The sequence below is a fragment of the Scyliorhinus torazame genome, chromosome 4, assembly GCF_047496885.1.
Source record: "Scyliorhinus torazame isolate Kashiwa2021f chromosome 4, sScyTor2.1, whole genome shotgun sequence".
NCBI classification, from domain to species: domain Eukaryota; kingdom Metazoa; phylum Chordata; class Chondrichthyes; order Carcharhiniformes; family Scyliorhinidae; genus Scyliorhinus; species Scyliorhinus torazame.
Window position 1 is genome coordinate 100,970,345 of NC_092710.1, and position 19,635 is coordinate 100,989,979.

Genomic DNA, 19,635 nt, shown 5'->3' on the forward strand with positions numbered 1-19,635 from the left:
ATCCTGTGAGCCACGCAATCGACCAATAACCCATAGTTACAATGGATCCTATAATATCGTTAATTGGCAACTGAAGGGTCTCAATTAACCCATGGACCAGCTGGCTGCCCAAAACCACCCCTGCCATGGGTAAAAAGGGCAAGGACTAGTAGGAAATGTCCTAATTCTACACCCTCGCACCTCCCCCACTGCCACCAGCCATCTCGCCCCCAGGGGTCCTTAAAAATGGCTACATGACAGGCTTGCCTCCGTCTGTGATAATTCCTCCGTCTGTGATTTTTGTATATTGCTGTCACATCTTGTGACTTAACGAAACCTACTAACACCCTACCTCCAGTTAGAACACATCAAAACTATGTTGAATAAGAAAAGCCAAACCCAGGCAAAATAACAGGCCTCTCATTCAGCACAGAGATGATGAGATTCATTTTTGTTTTTCTCTCAGAGGGCTGAGAGTCTTTGAAACACTCTTCCTCAAAAAGGAAAAAAGCAGACTATTTCTATACATTTAAGGCAGAGATAGTGGATAGAGTTTTGATTAACAAGGGGGTGAAAGGTTTTTGGGGGTGGACAGGAATGTGGGGTTGAAGATACAATCAGATCAGCCATGATCTTATTGAATGGTGGAGCAGGCACGTGAGGCCAAGTGGCTTACACCTAATGCAAATACTCGTGTGTGACATGCCGGTCTATCAACCTGTGCGAGAGATTTCAGAAAGTAAGGAATTCATATTTCACGTGGGACCATTTAAAAAATTTCCTCTTTCCAAATGCTGACTGACATGTTGTAACATTTCTGTGATTGTATTCATTTGAAATTCCAGAATTTCACCAATTATTGCCACTTTATCCAACATTCAAAAAAATAACTCGTTAAATTAGTCACTTCTTGCAAATAACTGGTGTGATACTTTTAATCCTTTTTTTTTACAAAGAACACAAAGACATGTACACTGCAAATCTCTTGCCTGGAGAATAACGTGGAAACGAACAGTAACAAAAGCTTTGCTGTCTGATTGGGCTACTTGTCATTCCATGTTTAAACTGACCATTCATGAAAAAACTGCACAAATTTCCAACATTTTATTTATATATCCTTCAGGTAAAATTATGTCACTTCAGAGCGTTAAAATAAATAGTGTGATTTGTTTCAAAGAACTGTTTCTGGTTTAGGGAATTGAGGATGACAAAAGGCCTTAGCCCAGGATGGCGTAAGCACTGGGGAAGGTGGGGGGGGGGGGGGGGGGGGGGAGAGAGAGAGAGAGAGAGAGAAAGGAGGTAAGAGAGAGGAGCGAGAAATTAGTAAATACTCAATATCTTTCACATGCCTAGACAAAAGTTGCTGAGGTGAAATATCCAGTACTCATACAAATTGACTTAATTTACCAAGAGATGTGAACATTTGTTCGCGTTATTCAGGATTCAGACATTTACAGCACACAGGATACAGTGTGTGGCATGTCTTAACATGAACAGTCATTGAGACACACTTCTGTACAAAATGAAACCTTGTGGCTTCCTGTTAATAGGTTTAGTATACAATATAGTACATACACCCAACAAACATCATCAATTGGTTTCTTTAAGTTGTGATTTTTTAAATTTGATCATTTCTGAGGTAATAATTAACACAATCTTCTCTTTTTGGTTATTTATTTGAAGAGAAAGGGCATTTGTGTATCATGTAACACACCAGGGGAGGGAGATGTCAGCAATTTATCAAAAGCACATTTTCTTTCCTGGTCATCTTTTAATCTCACTGCGCTTCCAATGAAGAATTGTTACCGAGCACCATAATTAGGTCATTAAGGACGATTTCTTTGTCATGACAAAATAGTGTGATAAGTTAATATTCATATCCATTTCCCAGATTAAAGCCTATCACGTAGGTTTTAGTTCTCTTCCTTTTCTCTGCAACCTGTTCCACATCCTAACTGGTGGGCACTCCTAGTTCACGGTCCCTTCACGTTCTCTGGTGGTGGTGCCCGTAGAGCTTGTGTGCAGGCGGAGGACTCACAGTAACCGGTAAGCCCTGCACGACCAGGAGAACCAGGGATTCCAGGCTGCCCACTCTTTCCGGGTATGCCTCTCGGACCATCACGACCCTCCCTGCCAAAGCTGTTCTTTCCGGGCTCTCCTGTAACATAGGAAAGCAATGTGTTTAATACCAATGCCCTGTACAGAATACAAAGAGATTATGTTGTCCATTTACCCAAATTACACTCCGAGTCCCATTCTAATTTGTTTCCTTCTAAATGCCCCTTCATTATTTCCTCTGATGGTGAAATCAAGAACAAGAAGAGATATTCCTAAACGTAAAGCATTCAGGAGTGATCAGAAAGTACTTTTTATTATACCACATATTCAACGATATTCATTACAAACTCACCGACTCCCAAAGCTACCTGAAATACAGCTCCTCACAGCCCATTCCCTGTAGGGATTCCATTCCATTCTCCCAATTTCGCTGCATCTGTTCTGTTGATGCCACCATCGAAAACAATGCTTCATTTTTCTTCAGCCGCAGTTCCCCACACGCCGTGGTTGACAGGGCTCTCAACCATGTCAGACCCATCTCCCGCACCTCTGTCTCACTCCTTCCCCTCCCTCCCAGAACCATGATCGGGATTCCCTTGTCCTCACTTTTCACCCCATCAGCCTCCGCATTCAACAGATCATCCTCTGCCATTGGTCGCTGTCTGTGTGGAGTCTGCACGTTCTCCCCGTATCTGCGTGGGTTTCCTCCAGGTGCTCAGATTTCCTCCCACAGTCCAAAGATGTGCAGGTCAGGTGGATTGGCCATGCTAAATTGCTCTTAGTGTCCAAAAAGGTGGGGTGGGGTCAAGGTGTGGCCTTGGTAGGGTGCTCTTTCCAAGGGCTGGCGCAGACTCGATGGGCCAAATGGCCTCCTTCTGCACTGTAAATTCTATGATTCCCGCCAGCTCTAGCATGATACCACCATCCAACACATCTCCCCCCGCCCCACTTGTCAGCATTTCCACAGGGACCACTCACTCCATGACACCATGGTCCACCCCTCCATCATCCCGAACCCTTCATTTCCATCCCGACCCCCTCCCCCACATACACACACAGCACCTTCCCCTGCAATCACAGAAGGTGCAACACTCCTTCTGCCCCTGTGGTCTCCTCTACGTTGGGGAAACTAAACACAAGCTGGGTAACTGCTCTGTTAACATCCTCACTCTGTCTGCAAGCATAACCCCAACCTTTCTGTCCCTTGTCATTTCAACTCAGTATCGCTCCACAAAAGAAAATCCCTCCATACCCGGGATCAACCTATAGAGAGTCTTGAACACAGCCCAGCCCATCACGTGAACCCACCTCCCATCCATTGACTCCATCTACACGTCCCGCTGCCTTGGAAAAGCAGGCAGCATTATCAAAGTCCCCTCCCACTTGGGTTATTCTCTCTTCAACCTCTTCCATTGGGCAGGAGATACAAAAGTCTGAGAACACCACTAACAGGTTCAAAAACAGCTTCTTCCCCATTGTTACCAGACCCTCTTATGAACTGAACTGATCTCTTCACACATCTTCTCTACTGAGTAGCACCACACTCCAGGGGCTGTTTAGCAGAGGGCTAAATCGCTGGCTTTTAAAGCAGACCAAGGCAGGCCAACAGCACGGTTCAATTCCCGTAACAATCTCCCCGAACAGGCGCCGGAATATGGCGACTAGGGGCTTTTCACAGTAACTTCATTGAAGCCTACTTGTGACAATAAGCAATTTTCATTTCATTTTCATTTTCATTTCATATGCTTCGCCTGATGTCTATGTATTTACATTGTGTATTTATCATATGTCCAAATACAAACCAAGTGAGCCTTCTCGGAATGTCCTCCAATGCTTATGTGTCTTTCCTTAGATAAAGGGACCAAAACTGTTCAACTATCCCAGGTGTGATCTAACTAGTGCCAAGTATAGTTTTAGCAATACTTCCCTATTTTTATACTCCATCTCCATTGAAATGAAGACTAACATTCCATTTGCTTTCCCTATTACCTGCTGAACTTGCATACTATGACGAACACCACTGCACCCTTCCAGTCTGAAAAATGCTACCACATCTTTGCTCTCTGTCCCTTACTAATTTTGTATTCTTGCTGCCATTTTCCCTTTAATCCTATGAACTTCAGTTTTGGAAACAAATCATTTAGGAGTGGAGAGGAAAGAGTAAGCTGTTGCTCAGTTCTCATGCTGTACCACATACATTGTCTGCACCTTTAGGAGAGGGTGGAACAGGAAGATAACAAGTGATCCTAGTTGAACTCAGATTGCGCTGTATTATATTGTTGTTGGCATTCTTCCGTCTTCAAGAGATGATGCACACACAGCAAATAATCCGTTTAGGGTGGGGGAGGCCGGTGCGGGAGTCTTCATTTGGTCCACCTTTGCTGACGGTTGTGAATGCCAGTCCTGGAGAGTCAGCTTCTACCACAAGTGCCACACATGAAGCAGCCAAGTGACATTGTGGGTTGTTGTTTTCTCTGTTGATGCCTGTTGCCAAGCTCCTCCATTGTGGTGGTGCATGTCAGCCCACAGGAGGTGTCGCCATTTCCCTCATTCAACAGCCAGTAATTCCTTGGTGAGATAGTTGATGCTTAGGGCCTTCATGTCACCATAAGACACAGGAGCAGAATTAGGCCACTCGGCCCACCGAGTCTGCTCCGCCATTCAATCATGGCTGATATTTTCTCATCCCCATTCTCCTGCCTTCTCCCCATAATCCCTGATCGCCTTATTGATCCCCTTATTAAACATGAATCTATCTATCTCTGTCTTAAAGATACTCAGTGATTTGCCTCCACAGCCTTCTGCGGCAAAGAGTTCCACAGATTCACCACCGTCTTGCTGAAGAAATTCCTCCTCATTTCTGTTTTAAAGGATCTTTAGTCTGAGATGGTGTCCTCTGGTTCTAGTTTTTCCTACAAGTGAAAACATCCTCTCTATGTCCACTCTTGGAAGTCACGCTTGGAAGCATCCCTGAAGTGGTACTTGGCTCCGGCTACCTCAGGATAAAGAGGGTAGATGACCGTCTTCCATCCTGAAGATGTATCTGATCCACCCTCTCTGTTTAATTAGTGCCGACAAACTTGGGAATTCTACCTTTGAGAGGATTGCCACAATTGTGACTTTGTCCTGTCAGGATATACCCATAATGCTCCACAGACAGTGACGATGAAAATTGCTGAGCTTTTTTTGGTAGCTGTAAGTCGCCCATGTTTCACCGCCACGCAGCAAAATGTGCTGAAAACAAAGGCCTTCTAAACCATCAGTTTGATGTAAGGGTCAGCTTGATGTTATTCCAAGAGGGTGATTTTGTGCCTGCTTTCGACATGTCGAAAGCAGGCAGGTGTAAAATCCTACGATACTTGAGAAATCTCTTCCCCATTTTCCCTACCCCTCACAGAGTGTGGGAACCTCATTTAAATGAATTTTAATACCCCGGAAGGGAGGTGGGTGGGACGAGGGACATGCCGGGGGTAGTGCCCTCGGCACCCATTAGCAAAACCAACCTGTCAGTGCTACCCTGTGCCAGGGGCCCTCTAGGGTGAGGGGGGGGGGGGAATTGCCAGTGAAGGGGGAGAGTGTCCCCGATACTGCCCCAAGCGGGAGAGCCCCCGATACCTTTATGGGGAGGGGTCATCACAATGCTTGTGGGGGGGATGGGGTGGCCGTTTAGCTTCAGTGCTGATCGGGGCACTCCGGTTCTTTGTGGAGTTGGGCTTGTCGCTTTATCAGGCCCCGCCTCACCAGACTGAGGTAAATCACCACCCCTGATTTTTGTTTTCTGTCAGTATGGCTGAAGATCTGGTCTGGAAACTCAGCTGTACATCTGGAGAGTTTTCAGTCAAAACCTGATACTCTGACCAATTACGGGAAACTTCCGCCCCATGTGCCTTTGCCAGTGTTTCACAGCCATACAGCGATGTGGGAAAATCACAGACCATCAGCTTGGTCCTAATGGTCAGTTTATATATGACATTTTACGTATTATGTTGTGGACACACATGGTCAACTACCAGTTTCTACACATGCAGCTTCCAATTCATTTTGATAAACACAAGATGGTTTCAGAGGTGCTAATGATTTGAGCACATGGGCGGGATTCTTCGTCCCGCTGCACCAGTTTTCTGGTGTGGCGTGCCCCCACCGGCAGCGGGATTCTCCGTCTCACCAGCCGGTCAATGGGGTTTCCCATTGTGCGCAGCCCCACGCAATCGGGAAAACCCCGGGCTTGTGTGCGCTGCCAGTCAACGGAATCCCGAGAGCGGAGAATCCAGCCCATGCAGACCTAAAATATGTCACCAGGTGTTTCTATACTATCGACCAAACAGATCAACAATAGAGATCCAATCTGGGACAACTCACACCCTTCTCCTTTACATTAAACTGACAACAATTACCCTTTCGATGCCACTTCACAAGGTCGATCCTGTAAAAAGGGAATTGCCATTTTAAAACAAAACATTTCCACAGAATTATTCAACGCTCTTACTCATCTACAAAAAAAACACAAAGGATGAATTTGTATGTCATCCTGTAAAATTAAATAAGAATACAATATTCACAGAGAAAAGTTGTCCTCAACACTTCATAACCAAAGAGAAACCAGTAAAATGAAGCTAACTGAGATGTTAGCATAATTTGCACATACCTGGTAGGCCTTGTTGTCCTGGCAACCCCCTGGATCCTCTTCCTGGGAAGCCTTTATCACCCTTGTCACCGTGTTCACCTGTACACAAATCCATATTGGATAAGAATATGGAACTACCGAGGAAGCCAACATTACAGACAAACAATGAGCTTAAAAAGTGATTTGAAAGCACACTTTGTTATTGCAGTTCTGTTGCTGCATGGTGCACACATGACAGTTAGTCTACATTTTTAAAAAAAATTAAGTGAACTGGTTGGAGCACGATACCCTGGGCGGGATTCTCCGACCCCGCCGTCCTCCCAATTCTCCCGCCCTCCCAAAAGCCGGCCCGGCGTGAGTCGCGCCGCCCGCCTCGGAGAATGGCAGGGTCCGGCGCGACTCAGTGGGCGCCTGGGCCGCCCGAATTCTCCGGCCCGCGATGGGCCGAAGTCCCACCCGCCAGTAGCCGGTCCCGCCGGCGTAAATCAGAGTAGGTCCTTTATCAGCAGGACCTGGCGGCGTGGGCGGGCTCCGGGGTTCCTGGGGGGTCGCGGGGGATCTTGCCCCGGGAGGTGCCCCCACAGTGGCCTGGCCTGCAGTCGGGGCCCACCGATCCACGGGCGGGCCTGTGCCGTGGGGGCACTCTATTCCTTCCGCATCAGCCGTTGTGGTCCTCCGCGATGGCCGATGCGGAAGTGAATCCCTGTGCGCATGCGCGGGGATGACGCCAGCACGCACTGGCGCTCCCGCACATGCGCCGACTCGGCCGGCCGGCGGAGGCCCTTCGGAGGATTCCGCACCTTTGGGGCGGCCCGACGCCGGAGTAGTTCACGCCACTCTGTCCCGCCGGGACCCCCCGCCCTGCCGGGTACGGGAGAATCCCGCCCTGTTTTAAAAATATTCCATTATTAAAAAGATTATTAAGCGGTTCGATGACATATTTGTTCAAAATTTACAGATTACTTTCGGAAGGGAAGAAAGATTATAAAGAATTAAACAATTCTCAGGTGCAGTATGTAGCTCAAAGGAAGAGAACAAAGGGATTCACAGCTACCTCAAGACAACAGATATTGGGACATCCTTGAAGATAAATATTGCACCAGCTAATCAAAGATAAAGCACTTATTCTGACAGGTTCTTGGTGTGGTTTTTGATACATTTTAATATCAATACATCATATGTCAATCTTAAAGAAACCGTTCTGGTTGCTGCACGCTTTTGCTTGATCTTACCTTTTTGTCCTTTATAACCGATTATACCAGATGGACCTTTGAGGCCAGTAAGACCACGAGGCCCTGGTTGTCCAGGGAACCCATTTTCTCCAGAAGAGCCTGTGGGTCCAGGTGGTCCAGGGCGCCCTGGCAGACCCATTATACCTGATTCCGGTCGCCTGAGACTGGCAGCCAAATGAGCCAAGTGTTCTGATGGAAAACACAAATGTGCAAGTTACTCAAAGTCAACAAAATGCATAATACCAACAAGGAACAATTAAATGTATATTGTATTTTTGGTGTGTATTGCTCAACAGTACAGTAGTCTACACTATTGTAATTACATAGAATGTACAGCACAGAAACAGAAACAGGCCATTAAGGCAAATTGGTCCATGCCAATGGGCGAAGTTCACTTTTTGGGAGACAAAGTGTTGACGCCGGGACTGAATTGAGTGTGGTTCTCGTTCACATTAGAGGCTGTATTCAGGGAGCAATTCAGGACATAGAACATACAGTGCAGAAGGATGCCATTCGGCCCATCAAGTCTGCACCGACCCACTTAAACCCTCACTTCCACACTATCCCCGTAACCCAATAGCCCCTCCTAACCTTTTTTTGGTCACTAAGGGCAATTTATCATGGCCAATCCACCTAACCTGCACATCTTTGGACTGTGGGAGGAAACCGGAGCACCCGGAGGAAACCCACGCAGATACAAGAACGTGCAGACTCCACACAGACAGTGACCCAGCGGGGAATCAAACCTGGGACCCTGGCGCTGTGAAGCCACAGTGCTATCCACTTGTGCTACCGACATGCTCAAGGGGCAGCACTCTGCTGATGCAGATTGCGAGCAATTCCCGGCCCAGCGGGCGTTCTAACTGCTAGGGCCGGAGTTAACACCAAAGGGCCTGACAGCTATTTTTCTTATTCGTTCATGGGATGTGGACGTCGATGATTGGGTCGACATTTATTGTCCAGCATTTAACAGTCAAGCGCATTGCTATGGATCTGGAGTCACATGTAGACTAGAACAGGCAAGGATGGCAGATTTCCTTCCCTAAAGGATGCAGCGAATGTTTACCAGACTGTTTTCTGGGATGACGGGACTGACCTATGAGGAGAGATTGAGTCGGTTATGATTTTAATTGCTGTAGATCGGAAGAATGAGGGGGGATCTCATAAAATCTGTAAAATTCTAACAAGGTAGATGCAGGAAGAATGTTCCCGATAGTGTGGGAGCCCAGAACCAGGTGGCACAGTCTGAGGATATGGGGTAAACCATTTCGGACTGAGCTGAGGAAACATTTCTTCACCTGAGTGCTGAGCCTGTGGAATTCTCTACCTCAGAAAGTAGTTAAGTCCAAAATATCGGATGTTTTCAAGAAGGAGTTAGATATGGCTCTTGGGGACTTCCGGTTGCGGCGATGCCCTGCTAGCCGCACGTTTCGGTGGCTCCAGCTCCGACGGACCTTTGGGCTCTTTTAAGAGCCCCAACGGGAAATTTTTGGGCGACGCAACCCGGTGTGGGGTGAGTGAATAGGGAGTACCCCCCAACGAAGGAGGAAAATATCGGCGGCTGCAGCGCGAGGAATCGTCGACGAAAGGGACAGAAAGGGAGAAGACACAAGATGGCGGCGGAGAAAGCTCAGGCGACATGGGGGCCCGAGCAAGGCGAATTTTTGAGACGGTGTGTGGAGCTACTAAAGAGGGAGGTGCTGACCCCGATGCTACAGGCAATTGAGGGGCTCAAGGAGGCACAAAGGACCCAGGAGACAGAGCTTTGTGTGGTGGAGCAGAAGGTGACGGATAATGAGGATGAGATCCTGGGCCTGGCGGTCAAAACACAGACGCACGAGGCACTCCATAAAAAGTGTATTGAAAGGATCGAGGCCCTAGAAAACAGAGCGCGAAGGAAGAATCTTCGAATACTGGGTCTCCCTGAGGGAGTGGAAGGAGCGGACTGTGGAGCTTATGTAAGTACGATGCTAAGCTCATTGATGGGTGCTGAGGCCCCTGTGGGCCCCTTGGAGGTGGAGTGGGCACATCGGATCCCGGCGAGAAGACCAAAAGCGGGAGAACCACCCAGGGAGACAATCGTGCGATTTCACCGCCTTAAAGATAGAGGAGAGGTCCTGAGATGGGCTAAAAAGGTGCGGAGTAGCAGATGGGAGAATGCAGTGGTACGGGTGTACCAGGATTGGAGTGCGGAGGTGGCGAGAAGGAGGGCGAGTTTTAACCGAGCCAAGGAGGTGTTACACAAAAAGACGGTGAAGTTCGGGATGCTGCAGCCAGCACGACTATGGGTCACGTACCAGGAGAGACACCATTATTTCGATACGGCGGAAGAAGCATGGACCTTTATTAAAGAGGAGAAATTGGATCGGAACTGAGGGACTGATACTGTAGGGAATGTTATTGTTATTGTTATGGTTGATGTAAATAGAGAAGTAAATTGGGATGGGGGGAGACACTAGGAAATGTGGGCGCCGGTGAGGGGGGAAAGAAGGGACATAGGCGGAGAATGAGGAATGAGAGGGGGAGAGGAAAGGGAGCTGCGCCACAAGAGGCGGGTCAGATAAAGGGGTGTTCCCCTGCCAGAAAGATTATGGCGGGAAGACAGGCGCAAGGCGGATGGGAGTTCCCCACATGGGGGGGTCAAGGAGTGAGCAGGAGTAGCCGGGGTCAGTTGAAGTCAGCTGACTTGCGGAAGTAATATGGGGGGAGCAATCACGCTAGAAAGGGATCTAGCGGGGGGGGGGGGGGGGGGGCGGAGACAACTGGGTTGCTGCTGCGGAAATCAAAAAGGAAATGGCTAAAGAGTGGGTGGACGGGGATGGAATGCGACGCCTGGGGAGCGAGTGGGAGCACGGAGGCGGGATATGGGACTGGCCTCCAGAAGGTGATGGCTAGTCGACACGGGAGGGGGGCAGGTAGCCCCCTAGTGAGGCTGATCACGTGGAACGTGAGAGGCCTGAACGGACCGATTAAAAGGGCCCGAGTGCTCGCGCATTTGAAAGGACTAAGGGCAGACGTGGCTATGCTCCAAGAGATGCACCTGAAGGTGGCGGACCAAGTTAGGTTAAGGAAAGGATGGGTGGGACAGGTGTTCCACTCAGGACTAGATGCAAAGAATAGAGGGGTGGCCATATTGGTGGGGAAACGGGTAGCATTTGAAGCAAAGAACATCGTAGCAGATAGCGGAGGTAGATATGTAATGGTGAGTGGCAGGCTGGAGGGAATGGAGGTTGTGTTGGTTAATGTATATGCCCCGAATTGGGACGATGCGGGATTTATGAGACGGATGCTGGGTCGTATACCGGACCTGGAAGTAGGAAACTTGATATTGGGAGGGGACTTCAATACCGTGCTGGACCCAGGGCTAGATAGATCCAGCTCAAAGACCGGAAGAAGGCCGGCAGCGGCCAAGGTGCTCAAGGGGTTTATGGACCAAATGGGGGGAGTGGATCCATGGCGATTTCTTAGACCGAGGGCCAGGGAGTTCTCCTTCTTCTCACATGTCCATAAAGTGTACTCCCGGATAGATTTTTTTGTTTTGGGAAGGTCGTTGATCTCAAGGGTGGAAGAAGCTGAGCATTCAGCCATGGCGGTTTCGGACCGTGCCCCACACTGGGTGGACCTGGAGCTAGGAGAGGAAGGGGAGCAGAGAGCACTCTGGCGATTGGATGTGGGGTTGATGGCGGATGGGGGAGTGTGTGGAAGAGTGCGGGGGTATATTGAGAGATACCTGGAGGTCAATGACGACGGGGGGTCCGTGTGGGAGTGGTATGGGAAGCACTAAAAGCGGTGGTCAGAGGAGAGCTGATCTCCATTGGGGCCCACAAAGGGAGGGCAGAGACCAAGGAGAGGGGGGGATTACTGGGGGAGATTTTGGGGGTGGATGGGGAATTTGCAGGGGCCCCGGAGGAGGGACTGTACAGGGAGAGGAGACGACTCCAGACGCAGTTTGACCTCCTGACCACCAGAAGGGCGGGGGTGCTGTGGGGGAAGGCACAGGGGAGGAGGTATGGGTATGGGGAGGGGGCTGGTCGCCTGCTGGCTCATCGGTTGCGGGGAGGGCAGCGGCGAGGGAGATGGGGGGAATTGGAGACGGAGGGGGGGCCGCGGTGCGAAGAGCAGGGAAGATAAATGAGGTGTTCAAGACCTTTTATGAGGGACTGTATAGGTCCCAACCCCCAGAGGGAGAGGAGGGGATGCGGCAGTTCCTGGATCAATTGAGGTTCCCGAGGGTGGAGGAGCAGGAGGTGGAGGGCCTGGGGGCGCCGATTGGGGTGGACGAGGTTATTAAGGGGCTGGGGAACATGCAAGCAGGGAAGGCTCCGGGACCAGACGGGTTCCCGGTGGAATTTTATAGAAAATATGTGGACTTGTTGGCCCCGTTGTTGGTGAGGACGTTCAATGAGGCCAGGGAAGGAGGGACTTTACCCCCGACAATGTCGGAGGCGACGATATCGCTAATTTTGAAGAAGGATAAAGATCCGTTGCAGTGCGGGTCCTATAGATCTATTTCATTATTGAATGTGGATGCCAAATTGCTGGCAAAGGTACTGGCATCGAGGATAGAGGACTGTGTCCCGGGGGTGGTGCACGAAGACCAGACAGGGTTTGTAAAAGGGAGACAACTGAATGTCAACGTGCGACGACTATTAGGGGTGATAATGATGCCCCCAGTGGAGGGGGAGGCAGAGATAGTGGCGGCAATGGATGCAGAGAAGGCATTTGATAGGGTGGAGTGGGAGTATTTATGGGAGGTGTTAAGGAGGTTTGGGTTCGGGAACGGGTTTATTAGCTGGGTCAAACTTCTTTATGGGGCCCCAACGGCAAGTGTAGTCAAGGGTCGGCAAAGATCGGAGTATTTCCGATTATATAGGGGAACAAGACAGGGATGCCCGCTGTCTCCACTGTTGTTCGCGTTGGCAATTGAACCTCTGGCCATGGCGTTGAGAGACTCCAGGAAATGGAGAGGGGTGATTAGAGGGGGAGAAGAACACCAAGTCTCGCTATACGCGGATGACCTACTGTTGTATGTGTCGGACCCAGCAGGGGGGGGTGATAGAGGTTATGCGGATGTTGAGGGAGTTCGGAGATTTCTCGGGATATAGGCTTAACATGGGGAAGAGTGAACTATTTGTGATACACCCAGGGGACCAGAGTAGAGAGATAGAAGGACTGCCTCTAAGGAAAGTGGAGAGAAACTTCCGATACCTGGGGATTCAGATCGCTAGGAGCTGGGGAAACTTGCACAGACTTAATCTGACACGATTGGTAGAACAAATGGAGGAGGACTTCAAGAGGTGGGACATGCAGCCTCTGTCGTTGGCGGGCAGAGTGCAGGCAATTAAGATGATGGTCCTCCCGAGGTACTTATTTGTATTTCAATGTCTCCCTATACTAATCACTAAGACCTTCTTCAAAAAAATAGACAGGAGCATCACGAGCTTCGTGTGGGCAGGGAAAGTCCCGAGGGTAAGGAGGGGGTTCCTACAACGTAGCAGGGACAGAGGAGGATTGGCGCTACCGAATTTGGGCGACTACTATTGGGCCGCCAATGTGGCGATGATTCGTAAATGGATGATGGAGGGAGAGGGAGCGGCGTGGAAAAGACTGGAGAGAAAGTCCTGTAAAGGGACGAGCTTAGAGGCGCTGGTGACGGCGCCGCTACCGTTCTCACCAAAAAAGTTTACCACGAACCCGGTGGTGGCGGCAACATTGAATATCTGGGGACAATGGAGGCGACAGAGAGGTGTGCGGGGAGCCCTGGTGGGGTCCCCAATCAGGAACAACCATAGGTTTGCCCCAGGAAGAATGGATGGAGGATTTCAGAGCTGGCACCAGTTGGGAATTAGGAGGGTGGGAGATTTATTTATAGATGGGACGTTTGCGAGCTTGGGAGCATTGGAGGAAAAGTATAAGTTGCCCCGGGGAAACTTCCTTAGATATATGCAGGTGAGGGCGTTCACTAGACAACAGGTGAGGGAATTTCCGCTGCTCCCGGTACAGGGGATTCAGGACAGTGTACTTTCGGGGGTGTGGGTCGGAGAGGGCAAGGTGTCAGAGATATACCGAGAGATGAGGGAAGAGGGGGAGGAGTTGGTGGGCGAACTAAAAGGAAAGTGGGATGAAGAGCTCGGGGAAGAGATAGAGGAGGGTATGTGGGCTGATGCCCTAAGCAGGGTAAATTCCTCTTCCTCATGCGCCAGGCTTAGCCTGATTCAATTCAAGGTGCTACATAGAGCACACATAACGGGAGCAAGACTGAGCAGGTTCTTTGGAGTGGAGGACAAGTGTGGGAGGTGCGGCGGAAGCCCGGCAAACCACACACATATGTTTTGGTCGTGCCCGGCACTGGAGGGGTATTGGAAGGGAGTGATGGGAGTGATTTCTAAGGTGGTGAAGGCCCGGGTCAAACCAGGCTGGGGGTTAGCTCTATTTGGAGTTGCGGATGAGCCGGGAGTGCAGGAGGCGAAAGAGGCCGACGTTGTGGCCTTTGCGTCCCTAGTAGCCCGGCGTAGGATTCTACTCATGTGGAAGGAGGCGAAACCCCCGGACTGGAGGCCTGGGTAAACAATATGGCGGGGTTCATAAAACTGGAGCGGATGAAGTTTGCCCTGAGAGGATCGGCTCAAGGGTTCACCAGGCGGTGACAGCCATTCCTCGACTACCTAGAGGAACGTTAGAGGGAAGACAGATGACCAGCAGCAGCAACCCAGGGGGGAAGCGGGGGGGGGGGGGGGTGGAAGTTTTAGTTTATGTTAAATGATTAGATTACCATGTTGATTAGCCATTTGTTTATTGTTAAACTTTCTTTACTGTTATGTTTGTTCTGTAAGGGGAAAAAATTTTGATCGAAAAAATTTCAATAAAACATATTTTTAAAAAAAGATATGGCTCTTGGAGGGCGGCATGGTGACATGGTGGTTAGCACTGCTGCCTCACGGCGCTGAGGACCCGGGTTCGATCCCGGCCCCGGGTCACTGTCTGTGCAGAGTTTACACATTCTCCCCGAAGGAGATCAAAGGTTATGGGGGGGAAGGTAGGAACAAGCTATTGAGTTGGATGATGAGCCATGATCATAATGAATGGCGGCGCAGGCTCAAAGGGCTGAATGGCCTCCTCCTGCTCCTATTTTCTACGTTTCTAAAAGCAATTCAGAGAAAATCTATCTTCCCAGATAGTGCAGGGTCCCAAAGAGAGTGGTTGAGGCAAAACAAATGGAAAAATGGAAAGAATGCATTTAAAGGGAAGCTAGATAAACTAGAGAGCTAGAGGGAGAAACAAACAAAAGGATATACAGATAGGGTAAGATGAAGAGGTGCGAGATGAGACCTGTGTGTAGCCAGTCATGGATCAAGTGATCTGAATGGCCAGTTTGTGTGCTGTAAATATTTGCTCATACAAACCACCACCGCCAGAATAGATTTTCTGGTCACTAATCACATTTGTGGGACTTTTGTGTGTGATTATTATGATTCTCGATGATACAACTATTGTCTGACATTCAAGGGTACATCATTGTTGTGAAGCTCTTTCTACCAAGGATATGAAAGGCTGTATATAAATGAAAATTAGTGCTGTCTAATTGTACCGGGGAGTCAACAGTCAAGTCAACGAATCACAGAATAATAGTCCATCGAGTCTGCACCGACCTGACCTGCCTACGTAATCCCATTTGCCAGCACTTGGTCCACAGCCTTGAATATTATGACAAGTACTCATCAGGTACTTTTTTAAAGAATATGAGGCAACCCGCCTCTACGACCCTCCCAGGCAGTGTGTTCCAGACCATCACCACCCTCTGGGTAAAAAGGTTTTTCCTCAAATCCCCCCGGAACCTCCTGCCCAATGATCCCCCCTTTTTGTTTTCTTGGTTTGTCCCAATACAAACCCCTCGTCCTCCTCCACATCGCCATTTGTCACTTGTTTTTCAGTTTTGCTTTCCTATTACCACATTCCGCTATCTTATCTTTATGCCACTATTAGCACTTCTTCAGTCCTTAATGCCGCCATTAACACTTCCTTTGCCTTGTGCCCATGACATCTTTGTCAATCCCTCCTCAGCTCCAGCCTATCTCTGACCTTCTATTCTGCCCAACCTTTTCCACCCACCTATCCAACTACATAATTCATTACATTTCAATCCCTCTTCAATTCTGCAGAAGAGGTTTTCCAGCATTTTCTGTTTTTATTTCTCATTTCCCCACTACTTGATGCATTCTCGAGCAAACCTGGAAAGTCAATTCCCAGGCACAACAGCATGCTTCATATGTTGCTTCTGAGTTTCCAAATTTACACCTTTAATACTATCGTCCCAAATGTTGTATCCCTATTATTGCATGGACAGACAATTAACTACCCTAACCCTAACATAAGATTGAGGTTGACTTCAAACTCAGAGACCCATCAATGGAAAAGTCTATTGGGAACAAGAGAGTAGAATAAATAGGACAGTAATCTTGATGGTAAGGTCAGCAATTGACATTCCCAAAGTTTTGAAAATTACTTCTGTGCTTTTTGTAGATACATGTTCATACATTCATATATATATACTCACACAAGTAGGCTTAAGTAGGGTGCTCTTTCCAATGGCCGGTGCAAACTAGATGGGCTGAATGGCCTCCTTCTGCACTGTAAATTCTATGATTCTATGATACGCATATGTGCAATTCAAAAACATTCCAGTGACATTTGCTTGCAATAAGAGATTCTAAGACTTTCTTTGGTCCATTAAATTAACAATTTGAGTAAGTGAACTGAATCAATGTCACCACCTTTTCAAACTAACAAGGCCAACTTTGATCATCAGCACTTTTATTTGCTTTTTAACAACCAGATAGATTGTTTTTTAACAATAGATAGACTGGGCTTCCTGTTCCCGTGTGATCTGATAATTGTGTAGATTTCAATTAATTTTCTACAGGACAACATTTGGAATTATGGAGCACCATAAAAACATACATACAGAAACATTTCCACATGAGCACCATGATATTCACAAGGCTGGCAAAATGTCTCAGTAATCTAGTAGGGTGTCACCAGTAATTTAGCTGGGAGGTGATGGTGTCGTGGTATTGTCACTGGACTAGTAATCCAGACACGCAGGGTAATGGCCTGGGGACCTAGGTCCAAATCCCATCATGTCAGATGGTGGAATTTGAATTCAATGAAAAAATCTGGAATTAAACATCAAATGATGACTGTGAAACCAGTGCCGATTGTCACAAAAACCTATCTGCCTCACGAATATCCTTTCTGGGAGGAAATCCTCCGTCCTTAGGTGGTCTGGCCTGCACGTGAACCCAGACCCATAGCAATGTGATTGACTCTTAAAACCCTTTCTGAAATGGCCCAGCAAACCACTCAGTTCAAGGGCACTGAGGGATGTCCCAGCCAGTGATGCCCACATCCCCTCAATGAATAAAAAAAGCTTCTCTTTTCAAGTGCAAGATTTTAATTTTTTTAATCCTGATGTTTCTATTACATTGGTTATCATTCATTGGCTGTGGAGAACTTTGCAACATCCTAGTGTAGTAAAAAGGTGCTATATAAATGCAACTCTTTCTCAACTCAAGCTGAACAAAACCATGATTATTGAGCTGAGAAGGCATCCTTTATTTCAGTAAAGTTTGCCCACATTGCCCACCTAACTGAGAAAGAAGATGCCTGGTGTGAGGAATGGATAAAATAGAGAGCAGGAGTGCTTATCTCATTAAGCTATGAGACCTGCTCTATCTCTTGCTAACCGTGGAAAAATATAAATGCATCTTTCTGCACATTAGTTTATGATCTTGCTGTAAATAATTGTTATGGTCTGGAATGCACTGTCATTCAATAGTCATTTTCAATAGAGAACTGGAGAAATACTTGGAAAGGAAACATGCCAAGCTAAAGGGTAAAGTAGGAGGGTGGGACTAATTGGATAGCTCTTTGAGAGAGTGGGCACAAGCACGATGGCCTGAATGGCCATCTGTTCTCTATGAATCTACAATTGGGATCCTGACTGGCATTTGAGCTTGATAATTATATATAGATGTAAATCCTGCCCACACCCACACGCACATGGGGAATTGGAACAAGCAGTCGTAGGTCCGTAATTTCTTCTCCTTCTTTCATGAGTCGTGGGCTAGGCCAGCATATGTTTCCCATCCCTAATTGCCCTCGAGAAGGTGATGGTGAGCCAGCTTCCTGAACCGCTGCTTTTAACTTTTTATAATTAGAAGTTGAGTGACAACTGAGTGGCTTGCTCGGCCACTTCAGAGGGACAGATAAGAGTCAACCACATTGCTGTGGGTCTGGAGTCAAATGTTAAGCCAGACCAGGTTAGGACGGCAGATTTCCTTCCCGAAAGGACATTAGTGTTATTAAATAGCTTGTTAAAGACTTTCTAAAACACTATACTGCATTGTAATTACATCACACATTCAGGATTACACTCTTAGATATCAGGTTTGAAGTGTGAAAGCATACATTCAATGAAGTATCTCATCAACCTGCCAATTCACATTATCATATGATCACGTATTTGTGAGATGAACATTGATAGGCAACAAACAAGACCGATTATTATTCCAATTCTTTAATGTGCCTAAATCTCACTTTACAACAAAACTGAACCGACTAAGTTAGCAGATGTCACGAGAGCTGGGGTATGACAACATGTCTCAGAAATTGGGGGGGGGGGGCTAGGCTTACACAAGAATGGCTATGAGTGGGAGGTAATGGAGGTAATGTATACTGTGGCTACAAGAGCAGGTCCAGTAACTCACCTCTTCACTCTCCAAAGCGTGTCCAACATCAATAACACACAAGTCAGGAGTGTGATGGAATACTCTCCACTTGCAAGGATGAGGGCAGCACCAACAACACTCATGAAGCTCAACATCATCCAGGACAAAGCAGCCCACTTGATTGGCACCCCACCCACAAACATTCACTGCCTCCACCACTGATGAACAGTGGTAGCCGGGTGTACCATCTACAAGATGCACTACTGGAACTCACCAAGGCTCTTTCAGCAGCACCCTCCAAACCCACAACCTGTACCAACTAGAAGGACAAGGACAGCACGGTAGCATTGTGGGTAGCACAATTGCTTCACAGCGCCAGGGTCCCAGGTTTGATTCTGGCTTGGGTCACTGTCTGTGCGGAGTCTGCACATCCTCCACGTGTGTGCGTGGGTTTCCTCCGGGTGCTCCGGTTTCCTCCCACAGTCCAAAGTTGTGCAGGTTAGGCGGATTGGCCATGATAAATTGCCCTTAGTGTCCAAAATTGCCCTTAGTGTTGGGTGGGATTACTGGGTTATGGGGATAGGGTGGAGGTGTTGACCTTGGGTAGGGTGCTCTTTCCAAGAGCCGGTGCAGACTCGATGGGCCGAATGGCCTCCTTCTGCACTGCAAATTCTATGAAATTCTATGACAGCAGACACATGTGAACACCACCACCTAGAAGTTCCCCTCCAAGCCACTCACCATCCTGACTTGCAAATATATTGCCGTTCCTTCACTGAAGAATGACTAGAGCGAGGGTAGGTCCGATCAAGGACAGTAGCGGGAGATTGTGTATTGAGTCTGAAGAGATAGGAGAGGTCTTGAACGAGTACTTTTCTTCTGTATTTACAAATGAGAGGGGCGATATTGTTGGAGAGGACAGTGTGAAACAGATTGGTAAGCTCGAGGAAATACTTGTTAGGAAGGAAGATGTGTTGGGCATTTTGAAAAACTTGAGGATAGACAAGTCCCCCGG

The 19,635-nt window shown here is 48.1% G+C and overlaps 1 protein-coding gene across 1 annotated transcript in view; it reads right to left on the minus strand.

Annotated features, from left to right (window-relative positions):
- Positions 1 to 1,240: 1,240 nt before the first annotated feature.
- The window catches only part of LOC140411421 (uncharacterized), a 196,684-nt gene continuing 178,289 nt past the window's right edge, over positions 1,241 to 19,635 (minus strand). Inside the window, exons 36-38 of the mRNA XM_072500528.1 lie at positions 7,894 to 8,082; positions 6,683 to 6,760; positions 1,241 to 2,137 (exon numbers count right to left, since the gene is read on the minus strand). Of these exons, the coding sequence (XP_072356629.1) occupies positions 1,953 to 2,137; positions 6,683 to 6,760; positions 7,894 to 8,082 (452 nt within the window). The 3' untranslated portion in view covers positions 1,241 to 1,952. The remainder of the gene's footprint in view (positions 2,138 to 6,682; positions 6,761 to 7,893; positions 8,083 to 19,635) is intronic.